The sequence below is a fragment of the Asparagus officinalis genome, chromosome 10 (genome assembly GCF_001876935.1).
Source record: "Asparagus officinalis chromosome 10, Aspof.V1, whole genome shotgun sequence".
Taxonomy (NCBI): Eukaryota; Viridiplantae; Streptophyta; class Magnoliopsida; order Asparagales; family Asparagaceae; genus Asparagus; species Asparagus officinalis.
In genome coordinates, this window is record NC_033803.1 from 2,859,526 (window position 1) to 2,884,737 (window position 25,212).

Sequence of the window (25,212 nt, forward strand, 5' to 3'; positions counted from 1 at the left end):
AAAAAGAACTTTTGGAATTGTACTTCTTAATAGTGAAAACTCATCATTTTTCAAATATGTCCAAAAACATGAAAACTAAACATACATGTTTTTTGTCATTTGATATAAACACAATATTAAAACTTTTGTAAAATAATTTTATAGACTTAATGAATTGATATAAAATATTGTTATAAAGTCCATAAATAAATAATTCAATATTTTCATAAATTTATTTTTGTATAAACTTGAAAACTATAAAACCAAAACATGTATATATATAACTATATATATATATAAAAACCAAAACGTGTATGTGCGTGTATGATTGAGCTTAAAGTACTAACGCACATAATATAAAAACCTAAACTAAATATACTCAATCTTGTGATCTTCAATGAAGCTCTATCTTGGTAAACTTACTGATGAAGCTTGAACTTGGATCTTTAACTTGAATTGCATTGCTTCATACCTCCGCCAACCTCCATTGGATATGATCGTGAATGCTCGATTCCATCCATCCCCCAACATGTTATTTGCCTAGAATAAATACAAAACACAAACACTAGACAAACAAAATTAGTTATAAATTGTTTGTTAATCATCATCAAAACAAAAAGACCCAACAAATTCATTGGGAATGTTCATTATCACAAAAAGTAGGAATGAAGGAGAAGTGAGAATAAACGTTCTAACTTCTAAAAGGATGGTGCATTTGATAGACATGAATTAGAAGTGAGACTACCCGGTCCATTACCACCCATTAACGCATAGGAAACAAGGCCTTACTGTTAATTTTCTAAAAGGGGATAAAGCTGCAACCCACAGCTTTACCAACCAAGAATTACCCCCCCTGTTGGGGATGCACAACCCCCCTGATGCGATTTGGAAATAGAGATTTAGGAGAGAAGAGAGAAAATCAAACAATCTCAAACACACAAGATTTACGTGGTTCGCTTCTCAATGTGAGAAACTACGTCCACGGCCGCCGCAGGAGAAAAATTCACTATTTTTTCGTCTCTATACATCATGCCCTAATCAACCCTTTTATAGACTTAAGGGTTTAACCAATAAAAAAGGAATCAGAACAAAACAGGTCATAATTCGAATATGGGTCAAAACCCGACTCCGGTCGACCGCCGCACCAACATCCGGTCGACCGCGACGAATCCTATTCCTGATCGAGCACAAATAAGAACTGCAAAATCATTTTAAGTTGCTAGAACTTAATTGGTTAGGTAAGATGGCATCTTTAGATCTTATTTCTTCACTGAAATAGAGATGTATATGTAACCAACCGGTGACTAGGAAAATGGAGCCAAACATGTGTGGAATAATTTTCCACAGCCAGGGCCACTCCTTCACCCAAAAAAAATATATATATATATATATATATACTAAAGCTCAATGAAAATACCAAGGAGAATTTCTTAAGTTAATACGATGCAATTAATTTATTGGAAGTGGGTTGATGGGGACCAAAGAGGTTTAAAGAACATGGAAATTGAGGGAATCGACCTTGATTAATTAACATTAGCATTCATTAATCTGCAATAGTTTTGGTCAGAACTACAAGAATAAATGAAAGTCCAAAGTAATATAGAATAACCTCTAATTGAAATATTTTAAGGGTAATGGTTAAAGCAAACAAGTTGGATCTTAGGACTTTATTATTTCAAATTTATGTATAGTAATGATTATATATGCAGAAGATTCTCATAGCGAGTGAGTTTGATTAATCTAACATATTAAAGATGTGAAATGAGTTGAATTGCATGTCTTATAAAGCCACGGCTCTTCGGTATTTGGAAAGACATAAAATTAAGGTGTGAAACTGCATCTCTTAATCACAATAGTTTTGAAAATAGTTTTTTTTAAAACTCAAAACATGGTAACACTAAAAATTACTAATGCTGAAAGTTGATAATGACCAGCGAATTACTTGGCTTATCATGAAAATTGGCTTGTTGAATACGCAGCAAGCTTTAAGATGGTCTAAACTTCCCAAAAAAAATGAAAAAAATAAAAATAAAAAGGAAGGATGGTCTAGACTCCAAAGATGGATATGTTCTATCGTAATTTATTTTTGAGCAAATGTATTCATTGTTATCAGTCAAATATTCGCCATGGGTGCATCTTGTTACATTGAGTTCATTAGTTTCACTATAAAACTATTATCTAGTATAGTATTATCATAATATGCTTTATTTAAAAAAATATTATATTAAACAATCACATAAGTGGGTCCCTCTTAATTAGTGTTAAGACACGATCTCTAACAATGCAGCTAACCGGGAACTACACTGATTACCCATCAAGGCACCAAGGGGCATCAAAATTTCTCATTTGTTTTTACAATAAAGAAATAAACACAGAATCACTCCAGACCTTTCAGTACAAGGCACCAATTAATTATTGTCATTAGAAATTAATAACAAGAGTTCATGACGCGAGCAGTTTAAATATTATTATGCCAAATTAATTATATGTTAGGAGAGATTATTATTAAGTACATTCCCGACGCACGCAATTAGTGAGATGACTCGGACTCGACCAGTTCGCTCGTGCGGACCCACACGAGCGAGAATCTAAAATCATTGTCACGGATTTGAGTGATGATTCGTTAAACATGCTCCCCTCATTGGGTTATAAGATTAAAAAGCCAAGAAAGCTCACATGATTCTAGTTATCGGATGTTTAATTGATAGTTGCAAATTACTTTTGCAAATAGGGGTGTTAGAAAAAGAAATAAAAGCTTCATGCTACATGTTATTTGAGTCGCATATTGGGTTGGGTATGAGAAGCTGGTGACATGTTACGTTATACGTTTAAAAGCCACTTCCACTTCGACCCTTTGCCAAACATGGTCTTACGTGTTTTAAGGAACTGCATAATGTAAGGGACAGACAGCGGAAAAAAGAAACAGTTTGAGAAGGACCACTGGCAAAATTATAGGCGCCAAATAATCAGTTCAGACGATTAAGAAACTAATAAAATACAAAGAAGCCCTTGAGACGTGAAAAGAGGCAATCTGAGCAGGGTGGCACTAGAAAAACAAGGAAAAGCACTCAGGAAAAAAAAAGAATCCTCGTGACCTTGTCCGAAACAAAAGTGGGAACGCGGAAGGAAAGAAGAGGGGTAGGACTCTTGTCGAGTAGAAATAAACAATTCTCATGGGCAGCAACAAAGGAATATATTTGCAACAGCAGCAGCCTGGTCTAATCCGCATGATAACCAACATCACCATGTTTCAGATGCTTGTCATTGTAGCTTAACCCCCACAAGGAATCCCAAGGGGGTAAAAAAAAACAATTATAAGTGGAGTCCTCATGTTTATTCTGTCAACCAAGCAGAGCATTTTCTTAGGTAAAAAGAGAGAAGCTACATGTAGACCTCTGAAAATAGTGTGCATACATCGACAAAGAAAAAGCAGGAAAAGAAAATAACTCCAATAACCTCTGCAATTGATTATAAATTCCTTGTTGTTTTACAAACTTGCACAGGATTATATCATGAGCACACAAGAAGATAATACCGTCCCACAGAAAGAAAGTACAGCCCAACACCAATGTTCTGCTAATCTAATTTTTATCTGCACCTACAGTGGTATGAATCAACTAGACAATGAAAGAAGGTATCACTATCACCAGAAGCTCGTCGTGTTTCCGAAGCAGAGGCCACTAGCTCATGTACAACAAGCCATCCAACTCCGAAATTGGCATTAAGCGGTCGCATCTACATCATCTTGTGTACAGTATTCTTATTCTTATTCAGCTCCTAATTGCATCATCATTGCATTTGACATCCAACTCAATCTTATTTATCGTAAGAAATAGTGTCGTCGTGTGGCCTTAGTACTGGTAATCAATATTATACAGAGGGAACCTTTCGGGTAAATCACAAGTACGTGTGCAGAAAAGTACAGGTCTGGTATACAAATGAGTGTAGTGGGCAAGCCGAAAAAGGCTCTCTTTCTGTTTGTTGCTAATTAAAGGTTTACGGTGTCAAAGCTACTGGCATGCAATAAACAAAACAGCAACCAATGATTCGTGACCAGTCTTTTTCAAGACCTCATCGTCCACATACAGGTCCAATAGAACAAGTAAAAGGCTTCCTTCATCAATTAGAAACTGAACCAGGAGCAAACAGAACATATGACAGACAAGGAGTTATTTCTTTAAAATTATTTCTGTGGAAGATAAACAACTCAAAATCCAATTGAATGTGAAATAATAACCTTATGAACAAATGAATGCTTAAATATAATAAATTAATCTGACAGGTTTATACCAACAACTATCCAATTGCGTAACGATCCATTTGATTGCAAATGGTAGCCACTTACTGGTTCTTTCAGATTATCTTTTTAGTGGCGTGATTTGAAAAGACGTGGTCGATTGGTGAACTTCTTCCCATTGGCTTTCACAAATGCTGCTATTCCCAAACTGAGGCCAGCCCAGATCAGAGAAAGAAATAGATGGAGAAGATCGTGTCTAGCTGCAAGAGCAACGGTTGATGTTAGAGGGTTGATATAGGAATTGATTACAATTCTGAGACATGATACAAAACAATTTTGTTGTGAACCATAAACAAATTCAGTTCCTAAATAATAAAACCAAATCAAAGCATGCAACTGTTGGCGTAAGGTACGATCGGTCCATTCACTTTTATTATTTAGGCCTTACCAGCAAAAGTTAGGTGTTTTTGCATATATACCCCTGAATCTTCAATATTTGCAAAAATGCCCCTCAAATTTTGGTATTTGCAAAATTGCCCCTCAAAACTAGCATATTGGGTCTTTCTACTACCCCAACTTAAGAATGTCAAAATTTCCAATAATTTCCAATACGTTTGCAACAATTTCTGGTTTAAAAACTAAAATTGGCGAGTGAAAGGTGTAGAAAAAATCAATTTAAGAGAATTGGCAAGAGATTTTGCAAATACCAAATTTGGCAGGTAATTTTAAAATATGGAAGATTTGATGGGTATATATGCAAAAACAAATTCATCTTCTAATTTATCAATAATCCCACTCTAAGGACTTACAGTAGAGTAGATAAAACCATTTTGTCACGTTTATATTAATTATGACCAACATATAAAAAGTTCTCAATTCTTTAAGAAGTGATGTAGCTTCTTTTCTATCCAAGTTTACTTCATCTGTTTATGACCTTCAGGCTGTAATATCAGGATTTGCATCTTTATTTCCTAATTTGATGATTTAATTACCAGAAAGGACACTTTCTCTTGAATCCTTTACGTAGGTTCAATTACAAGTTGTTCCTCAGCTACTTCTGTCTCGGCGGAAAGAAAGGCTCGGCCACCTCATACATACATGTAGGTAGTTTTATATTTTATACAAGGGGAAAATGATCTGAAATATAATATGTACACAGGAAATATTTGCAAAGATGGCCCAACAATCTTGATACCTGAGATGGATACCATCACCAATTTACACCGACTATTTTGGTTTTAATGTTTTTTTAATAGAGCTAATGAAACTGAGTCATCATCTTTGATGGCTTGAATGGAAACGATTAATGGTTCAGAGTATGTTAGTTCCTTCTGTATAATAATTGGCTTATTGCTGGTGACTTACCTTGTCTCAACGACATTATTGCAAAAAGAAAGCCACCCAACACAAGTGCTGAAGCCAACTTCATAGACTGTAGACAAAAAAATAAAAAAATAAAAATACTGTCAATATCAGATTAAAAGCACAAGCATCCACACAAGCGTACATACATAAGAATGTAATACGTATTTAAGGTACATACATAAGAATGTAATACGTATTTAAGATAAATAGAAAGATAAATAAAAGAAGAAATATGGAAAATAGACTATCTTTAGAATCGTGGGGAGTAACCCTCCCAGATTCTGTCAAATTTAAATTGAAAGGCAATATCAAGTAAGATTTAGAGTTTGTTCGCCATGTTAAGCCCTAAAAAGATGGAATGTTATGCTTGCTTATATACGGCCCGTAAAGTAACCAGATAGTCTACGCATGATTATCGTTCCAATAACATGCAGAATTTTAACAAAACATGTCCACATGATTAACTATCATACTGCTTTGACTTAGAAATCTAATTAACAGAGAGAGAATATGGGGGGAAAAGGGAATAATGCATGCCTACATGGTCCTTCTTTTTGCTGAAAGATGCTGCCTCCAACTTATGACGATTTAGAAAAGGTTATTATGAGGTCGTGATCTATGTTAACAGCTCAAAGAACTAAGTTTGTACCCTAAATTACATTCAACTCAAAGTTACCGTCGACAGTTTGTACTGATTAACAGAGCCCATGTCAGGTTCAGAACTATTATCAAGTCATTCCAAACTTTATTAGAACATTTCCAGATCTAAAAACTAAATAATTTCAAGTAAGAATAGTGCTCAGGCTTAAAGAATTAAAAACTTGCCTTTAAAACAGCAAGTGATAATTCCTATGTCATTTGTCATCATGATCATAGCAATCTATACAAGACAACAAAACACCTCCTGCATCGTAATAACTATTTGTCGCATGAAATCACTCATACATTGATTAACTACACCCAGTACTTGCAACTCATAGCTAACAATTCATATAGACAAAGTATAAAAGCAGTTCCCTTATATCATAATCTGGAAAAGAGAAATACAGATAAACTTCAAGTGCATCGGGGGTCTATATCAGTTAAGAAACAAAAGCAATATCATCCTTCTCAGCATTGATAAATGACTAATTAAATAACAAATAGTGTACCGTATACTTACAGCATAAGCCTCTAAACCTCCTGGTTGGGCTGGGAGAGTCATATCTCGACTAACGGATACAATGTAATGCCCTTGTAGCAGATCAATAGCATCCTGAAAACCCATGCAGCAATAAAATTTTTTTATTAGGAGGGATATAGGCTTCATATTCAACTAGCAAATGACGAAACTGAAAATATAGATATTTATAAATCAAATAGAATGATAACAGAGAAACTTATGAAAATATGAACATTAATAAATCAGATTCTGACATTTGAACAAGCTTAACAAGTCCCACAATGATAAAACTTCAACAAAAACATGAAATGATGAAAAAAAGAAATGACAGATAAAAAAAGAGGGGGATAGTAATCTTCAGAAAACAACCTAGAGGAAGATAAAAAAATGCATTAGCATTTTCATTCCCGTCATTTTGCATGTTCAGATTTATATTTGGTTATTTTCTTGTTAATACCGACACTGTACAGTAATTAGTACTTAACACCATGAGAAAATTTTCATGAACATCTGTCATAGTTCCCTTCTAGAGTGCACAGAGGATAAGAACTAAGAGTCTAAGACACAATCAAAAATTCTTTAATTTTAGATTTAGTTATATAAATTTTGAAACAACAAAGATTTGATGAAATAGGTAACCTCAGTTTTATCTTTAACTGAAAACAATGTCAGCTTGCAAATCTTCGCCATTTCATATTAAGGAATCAAACTCCAGCCTGAAAAACAACCTCTATTAATGAACAATTTACAAAAAATAAAAAAAAAACTGGGGTAGTTAATCTCATCATAGCTAGCGGAGTCCACCAAAAGTTAACCCTAAGTATAACAGACCTGCAAGCCTACTCCCACAACCCAAGGAAAGCACAAGACAACAGGCACGCACATACACATTTTACAGCCTGATTTCTGTTATTTATTATTTAAAAATATGGAGCCCAAACAGATTTTTTCTATCAATCCTTTCTCTCTTTCCTAATTTAAAAGCCATACAAATCTGAATTGGTTGAAAATTAGCACACATGATTAATGTTACATGGACAAAAGGTGTCTAGTGTCCTCCTGTGTCCGACATAAACCTTCAAAACTCTGATAAAGAGACTCATTGACATTTTGGTCATATTTACGCAAATAGGTATGTAGCCAAATATGGATTGAGAAATCAACTAAATTTGTTATGCAAAAGTTCAATAAAATAAGATTAAACAACTACTACAACATATTATTGATATCACGGTTTGAAATGTTGGCCAGTTATATGGAGTTTGAGCATGCCTATCCGATCCAGCGAAAACTAACTGATAACACTAATACAGTTAATGATTACTGTAGCTGATATGAGCTTATAAAAATTAATGCAGGAGTCAATTTGAGGTTTACAGTTCTAAAAGTTGATTTAACCAAGATATTATTTTCCAAGGAAAATATGCATGTAAGATTTAAAAATGGTTCATTGTTGGACTATAGATAAAAAGAAAATACTTTCTAGACAAACAAATGCTGATCTGAATGTGTCAAGCATTCACATAAAAGATGGGCTCTAAGGTAACCAAAGGTTACTTACATTGAGATAGTCCGATCCATGATTTGAAGAGACCAAACAATTCTCAATTGTCAGTGTTGATCATCTATTTGAGTAGTCAATTGGGCAATCTTATGATAAGCTTTCACCTTACCATTTGTTTGTGTCATTAGACACATGCATGCACACGTACGCGCGTATACGCACCATATATAGAACAACATATTTATAACTGTGAATAGTACTGCAATTTCAATTAACTTTTTCACGTCATGCCATGTCATGGAGATGAGAATGTTCCCTCTAACAGAACTTATCATCTTCTCCTTCTAGAGTCTTTCTTAGTCTAAGAAAATTTTGAATGTTATTGCTTGGTTCGTGACCATAACCTGCATAAGGAATAAATAAAAACTAACCCACCTACTGGATTTTATAGGGTCAACATACAGCTTACGGAAACTGTACTTTCTGAAGAAGAGAAGAAGAAAGGTAATATATAATACAAATCATGGAATATGTCTAAAGCAAGGATTATAGCATAGTTTCATGCTAACGTTGGCATGATATGCTATCTGTATTTAAATACCAGAAGTGAAAAGGCAAGCCCCGCTTCACACAAAAAATTAAAACAATTCACAGACCTGTTTTGTCCCGTCAACAAAGTTGTTTAAGTAATAACGAGCAAGTGCATTCCATCCATCCTTCAGAATACCTTGGACTGTTCGGTTTCCGCACCTGGAGAAAACATTAGATTATCAAATAATAATATTTCAGGTACATGATACAATCTAAACTGCTATGTGTAAGTTATATTCAAGAAACTAATGTGGAGCACAACATAGATGTCCATGATACAATTTAGACTGCTATATGTATAAATCATATTCAAGAAACAAACCTGGAGAAAAGTTTATAACTATGTGGATTTACTAATGTACCCGAAGACTGTTATAGTTAAATAGCTAATTGTGGAAGGATGATGTCAACTTTTAGGAAAACTTGAAACGGAAACATTCTGTCAGATACCACTTCTCGCTTTTCCTCTTATTTAAGATATTTAGAATGGAACAGTAAGGTAACTTGTCAATTTCAAACCATACCACATTTTTACTGAAACTTGCTAAGAAGGAGACATAAATAAATCTTAAAGTTAATGGTCTTACATGTACAAGGACACAAATAGGATGCTTAACATGATCTTAATCTCACATATCAACCAGCTATGTAGCAGGGATGTTTACATCGTGAAATGCCTCATACCCGACACCTGTACCAGACACTGACTCCCTTGGACAATCCTTGGATATGTGCATACACTTATTTCAGACGTCTCCTCAATTATATAATACACATTTTAATTTAAAACAATGACATCCACTTCATGGACAAATATGCTACACTTCACATATGCTTCTTTATTTATATTACATACACGAGACATCTTCATTTATACACCACGGTATAGTGGAAACTGCTATAAAATATTGACTTGTAATAAACTTTGTACATCATGCAATTGTTAAACCCAAATTCTCCTGGAATACTTAATGTTTTTGGTTATCTATATTCAACATGAAGAAGATAAATTTAATTTGGAGGTCTCTAATACAACACTAAATCTCATGTTAAACATTCTCATCTGTTTAGGTGATTAAATCTTGGATGTCAAGAATGTGTCATGATTATCAGACCGTCAACCAGCATATGTTACCATACAGTTGCTGTCGACAAGCTACAACCACATAACACCCAAAGTAAACCACATTGTTGAGCACAACATAGATGTCCATGCCATCCAAGTTGGCATTGCGTCTTTTATCTAGTGATTTGCTACTGACAGTTGTGCTTCACCATACCACGGTCCAGCAAATGCAAATTACTCTGGCCAATCCCTTTCCAAGTTTATCTCGCTCTTACAATACAGTGAACATAGAGAGAGGACATGCTAAATAAAAATAATCCAAAAGAATTTTTTTTTAAAAAATGGCCAATTGAATGTCAAATACAAAGACCACACAATCAGGATCAACACTCACAAAAAAATAAAATAAAATAAAAACTAATTGAGAAAACCTCAAGCCAACTGCAGTTATTGTCAAATAGCAGGTAGAAAGATAACACACACCTTGTATGTTATTTCTTCATCTATAAGCAGTAACAGTTAATCAGAAAGTCTAATATGCCTACGTAGACAATATGGTTTGGTGATTTGGTAGTCAAAGATTTCATGGCATCTCCACCGGCATACAGGCAGTGCCTCTCTGACCTCATAGCACGATGGTAATGAAAAGAACAAAAATATAATGAATGCATAAGAAAAAAAACTAGGACGTTAACATTAGTAGAATACCGTCACTATGTTTGAAGGAGAAATTTAATAAATTCTAGGAACAATGTTCTTAAATTGAAAAGAAGCTTCCGAATTTTACCTAACAAAATCTCCTTTTAAAGCTGGAGTTCCTGAGTATTGGATGCTTATTTCATCTCCGTGATTAGCCCATACTGAAATGGTATTTACAATTTATATTGTTATGACATGAGGCTGCCAAATATTAAATTGAAAAAAGATCTTGGCAATAAAATTTACTCCAAAGTACATTTCTATAACAATAAAAGCACTTACAAATCTTAAAACTTTTGTCAAAATGTGGATAGGCGCTGATGGAGTCATTCTATAACAATAAAATTTACTCCAAAGTACATTTCTATAACAATAAAAGCACTTACAAATCTTAAAACTTTTGTCGAAATGTGGATAGGCGCTGATGGAGTCATTCTCATTAAATGCTCCTATTCGCTTTAGTTGGCTTTCCAATATTTTCCTCCCAATCATGCTCTGAAGGGTGCGAATTACAACATAAAACCGTAATTAAAAACAGTATTCTTATTTAGGACCATAAAGAATAGTTTATGACAATATAATAGTGCCAATAACAGGACGTTAACAAACAGAAGATTTTTCCCCCTGCCATTTGAGCTACCTCCGCAAAACAGAAGCTTGTTTTGTGAAAGAGAACTATGTTAAGTAATGGAAAATGGGGACATGTCAGAGGTTAAAAGAATAGCAGGTGCAAAAGAAGTTAACTGCTTTCCTGCATATACATATTATGAGAAACCAAAACACACACCGCACGCACGCACGCCGGCACGCACACACAAAATGTATGTATGTGTTTATAAGCGTGCTCACACACTTATGCGAACACATGCATATGCGTGCTTTGATTCATGGTTACTTTGATCATTTGATGCATTGTTAAAACTTGTAATTACATGACGATGGAGGTTCATCATCTAAGCATATCAGTTATAGGGGAGGTGGAACTGGCAATGACATCCAACTATATATATGACTTCAAAAGCATTTAGGTTCACCTTTTTATGAGAAACCAAAACACACACCGCACGCACGCACGCCGGCACGCACACACAAAATGTATGTATGTGTTTATAAGCGTGCTCACACACTTATGCGAACACATGCATATGCGTGCTTTGATTCATGGTTACTTCGATCATTTGATGCATTGTCAAAACTTGTAATTACATGACGATGGAGGTTCATCATCTAAGCATATCAGTTATAGGGGAGGTGGAACTGGCAATGACATCCAACTATATATATGACTTCAAAAGCATTTAGGTTCACCTTTTTATGACCCATCACAACCAAGATGAACCTAATAACTTCATATTCAGATATACAGCAACAGTCATATATAGGGAAGTTTAGACCCAACAAGAGCTTTGTTGTTCTAAGGAAAAAAGGACAAGTAAAAGCTAACAAGCATTGACATAATAACACTAGAGGACTAAATTATATGCCTTGATTGTCACCCAAACTTTGAAACTTTGGAGCTTTGATACAGTTGTAGAGACATTACGATGGTGTTAGACCCACTCACATGAAAGCCCACATAGATGCATATTTGAAGCAGACCAATGAAATAAAAAAAGGAAATAATATGCAGCTAATATCCCAGTTTCAGATAACAATGTCCAACAGCTTGGGGTTTAAGCAGATGAAAAGATACCCGCACCTCAACATAAGAGTGTAGGAAAAGGGACAGTAAGGTTAAGAATAAGAACAGATTGGAGAATGCTTGTGACATCGACAGTTAGGGGTGGTAAATGAACGAATTGAATCAAATACTAAGATGTTTGTATTTGTATTTGTTTAAAATTATCAAATTCGAAGCCGAACTCGAATATTCACATCTAGAGCTTTTCAAATTCGAACTCAAATACTATGTATTTGACAAAATATTCATTAATACTCACGAATATTTATTGAATGTCAAAGTATATTAATTCTGCTAAAGAATCTAATTTTTAAATAGCATTTAAATTACAAATGAAAATTATTTCTTTGTAGTTATGATTTAAGATTCTTTTAAGTCTCTCGAAATTGTATATAGAACTTAAGTAGAAAATATAAGTGGGTTGAAAATATAACATCATATGCGTAATAATACAAATTATAAGCCATCAAAATTTAAACGAATATTTAATAAGCAAATGAATCAAATATGCATCTAGTTAAATTCTATTCATTAATGAACTCGAATACTAAATATTATTTGTTTAGTGTTAAATGAACTACCGAATCGAATATGACTAAATAGTTACTCAAACAATTAACGAACTATTTGTTAATTATTTGGTTCGTTTCCACCCCTATGCCTATACAAATTACTTTCTGTAAATAATTCATGTGGCTGTCTATGGAGAAATGAACCAACAGAAAATATTAAAATGATGACTACGTAAGTTGAACAACATGCTATCTTACAATCTAGATTACATAGCTGACTCCTACATGTACCTTTTTAATGCAATGACTACAGGTACCACAAGTCAAACTGCTAAAAACAAGTATCATAATGAACAAAGAAAATTCTGATATGTTCTGATAGATGGAAAACCATTTGATTGCGTAACTGAATTGCTACACCTACATGTTGGTAACAATTTATCCAGCTCAAACTCAAGGTCACTTTCAAAACCATAATGCAACACAAGATTCACACACGCACGCACGCACGCACACAAACACACAGACACACATGCACAAGTATTACGAACAATCCTTCAAGCTACATCCAAGTCGTCAGAAAGTATTTATCAAACTAATAAGCATAGATGCAAAAAATTACAACAGAAAATCATATCACCTGTGTGACATTTGTTCGATCTAAACAGTCAATACAGTTTGTTCGCACAACACCAGTTTGCTCCTCAGATTTGCCACCTTCCACATTTGACAGAAAGTATCTGCAAAACTCAGAGAAAAAACAAAGGCCAATTATAATCTAAAGATTAAATATAGGAATAACACAACAATTTGAGCAATATGTAAATAAAATATGAAGTTTAGAAAGTATTAATAAATTCACAATATCAGAGAACAAACTATCAATCAGTAAAAATAGGAATCTTCCTCTGCATTCAAAATAGTATTTACACAGACTGTCAGACATAATTTAGACATTAGGATTTGATAAGTAATGCAAATACTGATTAAACTTTAAACGAAATCTTGAACTTTAGGAGTCTTTTCGTACTATTCGCCTTATAAGATTGATCTTTTGAGTAGAACCTGTGTCATAGCTTGGGAGTTCCTTTTCCTTGCATCAAAATTCTTCAGCCATAACAGCTAAAAATCAAGCTAACTTTTCTGATTAATAGAAAAATTCTTGACCTTTCGAAGCAATTGAGATACACAATCAGAAAGAAGGTTCTAGATCTCGGTATCAATATCATCAGTTTATGAGAGAGAATTTTCTTCAACAGTGGGTAGTTTCAGTTGATTTGAATAGGTATATACCTTGCTATCACCTAACTGTATGTATATATATATATATAAAGCTCCTATAAACTTGAGTGGATAGAAACACTTGTCCACCAACTCTTTTATCCATTAGATTTTCTTTGAGATTTGTGCTAGCATATGATGCAAATCAATGCACACATCTCGAAGATACACTTCATGTCTTGCACAAATCTCAAAGCAAATCTAATGGATAAAAAAGTTGGTGGACAAGTGTACAGTGGATACAAATAGGAATATATTGACATGTTTTAGTTTTGATTGGGAATTTGGGATTTAATCAAATATGTCTATTAGATTAAGATATTATTTACTAACTTTGATATGTTCAGCTATAATTATCTCTTTTAGTAAAAAATACACATGTTTTAGTTTCGATTGGGAATTTGGGATTTAGTCAAATATCTCTGTTAGAATAAGATATTATTTACTAACTTCGATATGTTCAGCTATAATTATCTCTTTTAGTAAAAATATATATATTGAGTAACACACATCTAGTTGTATGACTCAACCAATTAATTAAAATTTACCAGCACATCTTTTTGTATGACATGTGTGCACATATCCAATTTGCAACATTTCAAAACAGAATGAATTTCAAGTTCCAATATGATAAGTATGCATCAAAACATGTGGACTCTTCAATATCTAGCAGTTTAAAAATTGTGGCGGTTCATCACAGAGTATAGTCAACACCGTTGTTCTATGATATCCTTGTAGTCCAGGAATGAGAAATCATGTGTATTAGAAGTAATTTACCCATGGGTCAAGTAATAAGTTGTTTGTTCACTGAAAAGCATTGCTCTTCAACCACCTGAAGCATGAGCAAGAGGAACAAAACCACATAATTTCCCATGCTAATATGTTTGAGATTTGAAAAACATGACAAATGATGAGCGCAATCTAATAGGATGGACTATCATGCGCTTTTGAACTTGAAGATTATTGAAGAGAATTGGCCAGTAAGATCGTCATTTCTATGCATACATACACATAAAGTGGCTAGACACTTCGGGTTTGATATTTGAGAAATTTAACAAGTTATGTTAACCGCTGTTGCTCTTTTAGGATTTCTCTACAATACCATGATATTTTTCTGGTGCATTTGACATAAGTGCAAAAAGATTTATGTGATAATTTATCCATCATCCAAGAGACCTTAAAGTCCAACAGCCAGAGACGCATATATAGGTGATCCAACACAACCTTCTTCAAAACAGGCATGTCGATCTAAATTCAACGCCAAGAATACCGCTATTGACTTGAAAATTATGAAAAGAATGGAGCATGTTTTCCCCCTTTAACAAAGCTAACTATTTTATGTCATTATAACAAAAAAAAAGGTTCTTCCAGCATAGTGAAAGCAGTCTAGGCAGACCTTGGTGCAATTCTCAAACCACTTAAATTAGGAAAGTCATGCATCTCAGGCAGGTGACTACAGCCCATGTGGCTCAAGGAGCTAGGTTCCACCCCGGCCCTCTAACCAGCAAGTGCTTTTCCAAAATACCAGTTCTTTAAAATATGACATAACTGGATACTACATCTATTGAGTGAAATATATGTATATCTAAAAGAAAAATAAATCTAGGTCCACAAGTAGGGTGTTGAACAATTGTGACATCTGACACTTCGCCTCGGGATACAACATACACTATATTCTACATTAGTTCTAATGGATCAGTGCATGCAATTGTTATATATCCCTGCAATCTCTTTTCTCGATTAAAATATCTTCCATGAACATCAAGAAAAAGAAGAAGAAAGCCATTGACCCAATTTAGGAGCAGCCTAGATGATCTTTTCCCCTTCTCAGCTCCATTAGTGCCCATCTTCGTTTTAAAATACTGAATGTGATTGGTTTGATATTAACAGCTGTATGTAGTGTTAGAGCGATAGAAGTAAGTATTTTATGGACAACTATAGTCACTCCTTGCGATTAGGTCCATAAGGTTCATGAATTTTCTAAATGAATTTAGGAGTATTATTCACTTAATCACATAACATTCCAAAGTATAAACATTGTTCAACAACAAATTATAAAGAAATCAACACATGCTCAAGGAATGTGCATGGGTAAGCATAAACCAGTTGCTTGCCAGCATGCGTGCTTGCGCACTCACAGGAAACCCCATATTACGTGACAAACAGATCATTTGAAAAAGCAAATTCTATAACACTAAGTCATAAGTTTCATAACCAGGCAGGTACATAATAAAAAAAGAAGACTTACTTATGCTCTTTAAGGTAATCCTCAATTTGATCATAAAGAAGGGAGAGTCGCTCAAAATGGATATGCCCACAAATCCGGTGGAAATCAAAATGTACATACCTACAGACATTAGAAGCACTTAGCTGAAAAGTAAAAAAATTTAAAACAGGAAAGCAAAATCAAAGGATGATATCACCTTATGGTATCACTAAGAATAGGCTGTATGGAATTTGCAAATTTCTCACTCAAGCGTCCCTCGCTGCCATGCTGATGAATGTGAAAAGACAATAGAAAAGGAGAGATATAAGTCAACAAATAAATACTACAATGTGTATCGGTGTATGTATGGTTTGATGGTTATGAGGTGGCGGCTCATTTCATTTGAGCTACCGAGAGATAAAGGTTGGTGAGAGCCACCCATCCGATGTGACTAGCAAGGTAGGTCCATCTCTTAGCAGCTTGTTTAGCAAAAATGAGCCACCACCCCATACCCATTATTTTCACTCATACATATAATATACACACGCATATGGGTGGGTTACAAATTACAATCTACAGAGGGTGTACCTAACTTAGTTAATCACACCTGTAAAAATACACATTTGCCATACATATTGTAAATCCAAACCCCTTCATTGTTATCTACATATCATCATATCTACGTGAATCAAAAATCATGCGATTTGAAATTTTCTATCTTATCGTTCAAGCAACTCAAAATAACTGGCACCTTGAGAACGTTACTGATGTTCATTTCTAGGCCATGAAATGTATAAAGTAGAAATATTAAATATATGTGATTTTTTGTCTCCAGGAAGTTTTGAATGCATGGATCACAATGAACAGTGTAGATCATTAATATTGATGGTCAACCATGTATTTTTGCAAGTGTGAATCTAAGTTAGTTACACTCTGTGTATATTGTAAGTTGTAACCGTGCCCTATATCATATGCGTGCATTAAAGTAACATGTTACAGAACTTAACGATGAGTGGCTATTATGAGACGCTAACAAAAACCGTTCATGATATGCAACTTAGCTACTTTAGAGTTACAACGTCTTTCGAAACTCGTTTTTCTCATGTGTTATAAGGCGTTACAAAACCCCTTCCCCACTTTTTTTTATTTGGATGCGTGGAGACATCTCCATAGTTTGTCAAATTGCAAGAACCCCCAAGCACAAAAATTGCGATCATTCTGATTTTGAAGGCTCCCTTATTCTGTTTGACATTGTTGTCTCCCCCTGCCCTTTCTAAACCCTATCTCCCCAATTCCACTAATGATGTCAGCAACAAAATCGACGACGACAATGTTGCTGCTGCCGAAAAAGCTGCTGAGAAGACAATGATGATGGCAAGAAGCTCCGCAAAGACAAGGAGTCAACGATGTTGGAGAAGCTAGACGACTACTACTTGCTTTCAGTGCCTCCTCCGTCGCCCAACACTATTTCTTGTCAATGAACCTATTTTTATCATCTCATCATGTCGTCATCGACTGAGGCCTTCTAAGATCAGAAGAAAACAAGTGCGTCACTGAGGATTGCAGTGAGGTTTCCGACAACTAAGGACACAGGTGAGGTTAGTAACATTACTTCAAGTTAATTTTGTCAACTTTTCAGTTAATTATGATTGATTTTGTGAAGTTAAATTTGTAATATCACTGTCACATGCTAATTTGTGATTACTGTCACCAATGGACTTTCCGTTTCATGTCCAATATTAAGTTAACTAAAAGCTAATTTTTTAACTTTTTAGAATCTAAATTTTACAGGTAGTTGAACTGTTGAAGTAATGGAGTTATCACTACAACAGACAGGTCTTTTAGCGACCAACTTTTTTACGAGAAAATTATTTTCCTCAACAAATATCACTTTTGACGAGGAAAATATTGTTTCCTCGGTAAATATCAGTAGGTCTTCTACGAGGAATATATTTTCCTCACAGTAGACCACCTTCTACGATGAAAATTTTAGTTCCTCTCTAAAGATGATAATGATTTGGTCTCCTAACTAGTTATTTTATTGGCGAGGAAATATGAGATTTTGGTGATGAACTTTTTCATCGTGAAATGCACATTTAACGAGGAAATAATCATTTCATCGCTATTCATTTGGCGGAAAATAGAGGAAAAGCCGCCAAATGTAACAGCGACAAAGTATGATTTCCTCGCTGAAGATCCATAATCTGTGAGGAACCGTTTTCTCATCAAAAGAATCAATTAGGGAAGAAATAATAGTTTCCTCATTATTAGTTTGACGGGAAAAAAAAACCTCGCCAATTTCAATGGTGACAATTTTAAGGCTTCCTCGCTAAAAGTTTTTTTTTTACGAGGAACCGTTTCCTCGTTAAAAAGAACCTATTAGCGAGGAAATTATAGTTTCCTCACTATTAATTTGGCGGAAAAATTTGCAACTCCCGCCAAATTCATTGACGGCAAATTAAAGGTTTCCTCACTAAAATTTTTGTTTTACGAGGAACTGTTTCCTTGTTAAAAAAAAACCAATTAGCGAGGAAATAGTAGTTTCCTCATTATTAGTTTGGCGGAAAAATGTGCAAAAAAAACCAATTAGCGAGGAAATAGTAGTTTCCTCATTATTAGTTTGGCGGAAAAATGTGCAAAACCCGTCAATTTCAATAGCAACAAATTTAAGGCTTCCTCCCTAAAAGTTTTTGTTTTACGAGGAACCGTTTTGTCGTAAAAAAGAACCTATTAGCGAGGAAATTATAGTTTCCTCATTATTAATTTGGCGAAAAAATGTGCAACACCCGTCAGATTCATTGACGACAAATTAAAGGTTTCCTCACTATTTTTTTTTGTTTTACGAGGAACCCTTTCCTCGTTAAAAGAATCAATTAGCGAGGAAATAATAGTTTCCTCATTATTAGTTTGGCGGAAAAATGTGTAAATCCGCCAAATTCAATGGCGACAAATTTAAGGCTTCCTCACTAAAAGATTTTGTTTTGCGAGAAATCATTTCCTTGTTAAAAAACCAATCACCGAGGAAATAATAATATCCTCATTATTCGTTGGCGAAAATTTTGGTGGGAATTTGGGTAAAAAGTAGGCGGGTACTTAAAGAAAAGAGCGGGCCTCTAATATCAATGGCCTAACAAATATCCATATACAAGTCAACAATCGTGGGCCAATTTAGATTTTTTTTGAATAAATGTCTAGCACGTGGTAAATCTCTAGTATGGATAGCAATAAGGATTTGGTTTGTCTGGTTGATGGTTCCTTTTTGTAGGTTTTTGCACAATTCACATGAAGATTAACAACCAATTAATATTTATTCAGGTTCAAAGGGATCCCAATGCTAAAGGATTGCTCACAAATTTGATAAGATTTAAACAATTTACGATTTTTAAATATACATTTATTTTAAACTTCTGAAATTAGATTATGTTAATAGATAATATTGACTTCTAAAAATAGATTAAACTAAACGTACAATGAAATCTCTTATTCCTATTTGGCATAATGTTTAAGGTATATGGTGATCATGCTTCGATATCAATGGAGAATCGTATGTGTGTGTGTTTATAAACTATTTGCAATTTTTTGAATATACATTGATTTCAGACTTTAGAAAACAAATTTTGTTACACTAGTAGAAAAACAACCAAACTAGACGGAACAACCTAGACGGAAAAAAATTTCGTCCAGATTGAGGAAAACTAGACGAAAATTTTTCGTCTAAATTGTTCCGTCTAGTTTGAGTCATTCTAGACAGAAATTTCTATCTAGAATACCAATCTAAACGGAATAATTTTTTTTAAAATTAAAAAAAACTCAACATATACAGAAATTTCCGTCTAGGTTGCAAGCTAGACAGAAATTTTCGTCTACGTTGATCTTAAAAAAATACAAACCTCCAAGAAGGCCGTTGCCGTACTCAAGGGGAACTCCGAGGTCGAGGGCGTCGTCACTCTCCTTCAAGAAGACGATGGTTATTTGCTCCCCTTGCCTTTGGATTTTCGTTGCTCAAAGTTTGGATTTTGATCAATGATTTATCGCATTTCACGGATTGAACTAGTGTACCACATAGTATTAACGAGCGATCAAAAGTTTTTTTTTTCTTATTGCTGCTTATGGAATCATTATCTCGAAATGCAATTTTTTGCATTTTTTTTCATGTTAAATTAGCCAATTAGGGAAAAAGAATCTATTCTAGAGAAGGAAGTTACATAACATCAACACGCTGATAGATGTGTCGCACTGCAGATAATTTTACAAATAGTTGAATTACAGTGTTGAGCATATCTTTATTGTTTGTTTGAAGAAATGTTAAGTTTGATGCATATGTGGCACGATGAAAATATAGTAACTGCAGGACATGGATATGAGGAATATGCAGAAAGTGTAATGTTGGAATCATGTGCTGTCCAGATGGTATTTCATGTTAACAGTGGCCAACAAATGTAGGAAGATTTATGTTATAATTTTTTATGACGGATATTACGCTATCTTGATTTATGTTTTAATCTTGCTGATTTTCTTTTGTTCCTATTCACAATTCTTCATGTGTATTTAGATTTCATTGGCTGGCCCTAATGCAGTCATTGGAAGAGCATTTGTAGTTCATGAGCTGGAGGATGACCTGGGTAAAGGTGAGCTTTGTGTTCCTAAGTTTTTATTTTCTGAAGATCAAAAGATTGCTGCATTAAAGAGAGCAGAGGAACTTCAAAGAGATTTAACATCCCACTATCCTTCATTCATTAAGCCTATGGTTCGATCACATGTATCTGGTGGTTTTTGGCTTGTAAGTTAAAAATCACTCCTACCACTAAATTGAGTCTCGAGCTATCAAGTGAAATCAATGTCACTTGTTCCTGAAGTGTTTGTATTTTATTATCATTAAGGGACTTCCGACAAAGTTTTGCAAAGAAAACTTTTCTCCTAATGAGCTGAGAGTGATTCTAGAAGATAAGAAGGGTAAGGAACATGATGTTCTGTACCTTGGGAGGAAGAATGGTCTTAGTGGTGGATGGAGAGGCTTTGCAATAGATCATAATTTAGAAGATGGGGATGTCTTAATATTTGAACTAAGCGAGCCGACAAGATTTAAGGTAATATTGAATTTCACTTTTTTTAAGTGCCTAGTGCCTACTATGGTAAACCTTACTCTCCATGATGTGCAACCTTCCGTTATGATTTTAGTCGTTTGCATCAAATAGTTATTTTTCGTAGTGCAGATTCTTTTGTTCACGGGTTACTTGATTTTGTTTTGACTTTTTGTTCCTGTAGATTAATTGTATTGATAGTCTATAGTTATGTATTTTGGTTCTAAAACTATCCATAAGTACTATGAAACGACAATGTATTGAAATATTGAAATTTAGGGAGAGAAATCTAGTCCAGTAATGACAATTAGCAGAATTCATGGGCCTCCGTACATATAACTGATGTACATGGTGATCATAAGTTCATATCAATTGTCATATGTGATGTTTCAATCCCAGGTCGTGTGTTTTCCTCAAATAGTTGTATATGTTTTAATCACTTTGCATGGAGCTCAACATGTTGCCTTTATTCTACTGAAATAAACTTATTTTGACCACCTTATGGATGTTCATAGTAAAGATCTCTTTTTCCCCTTGATGAGATGGCTGGTGGATCTCCAAAATCAATTTGATCATGTAGTAATATTATAGTGATCATCCATCATAATGACCTTCACAAATCTCAGGACATCTTCAATACCCTTTATCCGAGCTTTTGCTTTCTCATAACAAACATCTTTTGAACTCTGAATGTTTCTTGATTCATAGAAGGATTACCTGAGTCATAGATAAACCCGAGTTCAAATGTATCAAACGTTAGCTCACCGTTTGCAACGGACACACAAGACATTAGTAACTTCCCCGGTCGAACTTCAGTCAGTCGTTTGTGTAAGTAGTTGTATGTCATTAATGATGTTCCATACCCTAATATATTCCTTTCTTACATCACGTCAGGTACGCATTATAAAGGCGATTGAGGGAGAATCACCTGAAACCGACAAACTTGCAGATTGTGCCGCTGCACTTTCCAAGACTAAAGGATCGAGTGGAACTAAGGAGGAAATTCAGGCAGTTTCGAAGAAACGATCCCTCAAAACTGGCTCCGCGAAGGAAGCGCTAAAGGCAACAAAACGCGGACGTAGATAGAGTAGTACCTCAGCGTGTTTGCTTATGGTCTGGCCGTTTTTTGTTATTATCTTTTTTGTGGTCTGATCAGTTCTAGTATTGAAAACTGGTAAGCATCCATGCAGCAGGAAGTGCTTATATAGTGAAAAGGATGTTGACAGGTAACATTGTTTCTGCTGGCACTTGCTATTTAATGCTGCTTCATTTTGAAGTTATTTTCAATCAATTAGTTTGAAATGAATGAAACTGATGATTTTTGGGTAATGTTAAAGATTCTGTGTTTTGTACTACTGGCAGATTATTTGATGGATTTATTTGATGATTGAGCAAATTGCGGGTAATAATCCCTCCCATCTATACTTTTAGTAGCACTTATTAAGTCTCAAATTATTTAAAAGCACTAACACTTCTTGATTTACGAGGTACAAAGTGGGTATCTGTGATTTACACTGATCAGCCAGTGGTAAACACCATAGCTGAAGAGCAAGATGATAATGTGATGTCAGATATTAATCAGGAGCCTCCTTCAGGTATACAAAACATTATATACATATATTTTGAGAATTAAACATACGTATGTGTTATGTTCTTAATAAAAATTATGTCAAAGGTACTGATACGAGTTGTCGTGCGAGCACCTTTGATCGCGAAATTATCAAAGGTGGGTTGAGGAGAAAATAATAAGAATACAAGAATAACTCAGATTTTGGGGCGAAGGAAAATACCTTCTCTAGATTATGAGTATGCAATTTACAATCTCTCACAATCTTACTCTAGAATTGAAGAACAAGCTCTCCAAATCTCAATTACAAGTTAATCTCTCTTGATTTAACTCTCTGATTGTTTAGAAACCCTAAAACAATCCCTTATATAGGTGTACAAATGTGGATGACAATTTGGTAAATAATCAGACCCAAAACCAACAGGAATTCGTGTGAACAGAATCCCAAACGAATCAGGAAACCCTCGATGAGTCGACTCATGACTGAGATCAGTGTTGTAAATAGCGGCCAATAGCGGGGCTATAGCAGCGCGAATAGCGGTCGCGGCCCTTCAGCGCTACGCGTAGGGGTTTCGCGGCTAGCTTAAGCGGGAAAATCCGCTATTCATTCGAATAGCGCGTAAAAGCGGATTTTAGCGGGTTAACGGTTAAAAACGGATTTTCGCGGTTAAAAGCGGATTTTCGCGGTTAAAAGCGGCTAAACCCGCTATCACACATATTATGATGCTATATTTCTTGAATTTCTTCATAGTTTCATTCATACAACAAGCTTATTAATTGTTATTTATTGATAATACAAGAAATTTACAACTAATTGAATTTTTAGATTTTTTTTATGAATTTTCTTATTATTTAGGATATTTGAATATATTTAAATTTGATCGCTATTTGACTGTGCGCTATTTGCCGCGATTTCGCCGCAATAGCCCGATATAGCCTTAGCGGTACCTCGCCGCGACGCGCCGTGATCCGCTATCAGTAACCTTGACTGAGATGAGTCGACTCGACAGAAACTGGAAAAAACTTAACCAGCGATGAGTCGGCTCATGACAGTCATGAGTCGACTCACAGGCTGAAAACTGGATACTTCGATTCTTCTGTTCGTCGTCTCGTTCCACGCTTTCTCCTGTGTTCCCTTATACTGTTTGACACCTCTATTCTCATGCTAGCATGAGAATCATCTATCCTCAAGCTCCCATGAGGATCACTAAGTTCCGAAGAGAAGATACACCCCGTATCAGGTACAACCAAAAAGGTGCGAGGGAAGACAAGAGGAGTGAATGCAGATAAGGTGTTCTCCCAATTGAATTCTAAAATACCTGTGACTTTGACTGAAGAAAATGGCAGGCCTACGGGCCCTTATGCTGAGATGTTTGCAAATAAAATTGGTTACACAATTCAAAACTACGTCCCACTGAATGTAGAAAAATGGAAGAAGATTGAAAAAGCAGATGTGGAGAACTTGATCAAAAGAACCCAAGTTAGTGATTTGTTTTGCTATAGGCATTATATTGGTTGTTTTGATTTGTTATATTTAGTTTGACATGAAATTATACCTGTGCAGAATAAGTTTGAATTTGACATGTCGCTCCCTTGGGTCCTGAGATATGTAATCATAACATGAAGCTGTCAAGACTCAGGAAGAATGTGAGTTTCTTTGCACTCATTTTTCTAGTGAAAAGTTTAAGGTATAATATCTTTTTTTATTTTTCTCCACGCATTACATTTTTTCTTTTTTCATTTACCTCTTTCTAATTGTATGTCTTAATAATTTTAGATTCGCTCAGAGAAGAATGTTCTTAATAGGTCAAAGTTGACATATCACCACAAAGCTGAGTCAAAATCATTTATGTCACACCAAAAGCAAATTGTAAGATACTTTTTAGTTTTGCTTATAAATTTGTAACTTAATTGTGTACATATATATATGCTGAAAAAGAAAATTTGTTTGAATGCAATAGGCAGCACAGACCGGAGAGATGCAAGGTTCAATTGATCGTTTTGAAACAGAGTATAGAAGCACAAAAAAATGATGGGACTTGGGAGCAAAGAAAAATGGGTAAGTAACGTGTCAATGATACATGGTTTTATAATATTTTAAGAATATAGGTGAAGCTGATATTACTGTTCTAAAGAGGATTATATTGATTAGGTTGTAATTGAGAAGTTGCATATGATTAAACTGGATATATTTTTTTATTTATAGGATCAAATGATAAAGATGCGAGCAGATACCGCTCAACCTGATGGAACTCGAACAATGACAGAGGAGGAAATTTGT

The 25,212-nt window shown here is 34.7% G+C and overlaps 1 protein-coding gene and 1 long non-coding RNA gene across 4 annotated transcripts in view; one reads left to right on the forward strand and one right to left on the reverse strand.

Moving 5' to 3' along the window:
* The window catches only part of LOC109825140 (phosphoinositide phosphatase SAC6-like), a 38,684-nt gene continuing 17,606 nt past the window's right edge, over nucleotides 4,135–25,212 (reverse strand). Inside the window, exons 13-21 of the mRNA XM_020391878.1 lie at nucleotides 16,501–16,571; nucleotides 16,326–16,424; nucleotides 13,437–13,536; nucleotides 10,990–11,098; nucleotides 10,692–10,764; nucleotides 8,904–8,997; nucleotides 6,744–6,836; nucleotides 5,582–5,648; nucleotides 4,135–4,476 (exon numbers count right to left, since the gene is read on the reverse strand). Of these exons, the coding sequence (XP_020247467.1) occupies nucleotides 4,346–4,476; nucleotides 5,582–5,648; nucleotides 6,744–6,836; nucleotides 8,904–8,997; nucleotides 10,692–10,764; nucleotides 10,990–11,098; nucleotides 13,437–13,536; nucleotides 16,326–16,424; nucleotides 16,501–16,571 (837 nt within the window). The 3' untranslated portion in view covers nucleotides 4,135–4,345. The remainder of the gene's footprint in view (nucleotides 4,477–5,581; nucleotides 5,649–6,743; nucleotides 6,837–8,903; nucleotides 8,998–10,691; nucleotides 10,765–10,989; nucleotides 11,099–13,436; nucleotides 13,537–16,325; nucleotides 16,425–16,500; nucleotides 16,572–25,212) is intronic.
* Nucleotides 22,365–24,810, forward strand: LOC109825142. 3 transcript variants are annotated; one of them, XR_002242909.1, is made up of 6 exons: nucleotides 22,365–22,590; nucleotides 22,727–22,766; nucleotides 22,860–22,959; nucleotides 24,173–24,411; nucleotides 24,496–24,619; nucleotides 24,719–24,788. It is a non-coding gene; the product is annotated as an uncharacterized LOC109825142 (long non-coding RNA). The 3 variants fall into 3 exon arrangements; XR_002242908.1 differs by having other exon boundaries at nucleotides 22,365–22,766; nucleotides 24,709–24,810; XR_002242907.1 differs by having other exon boundaries at nucleotides 22,365–22,766.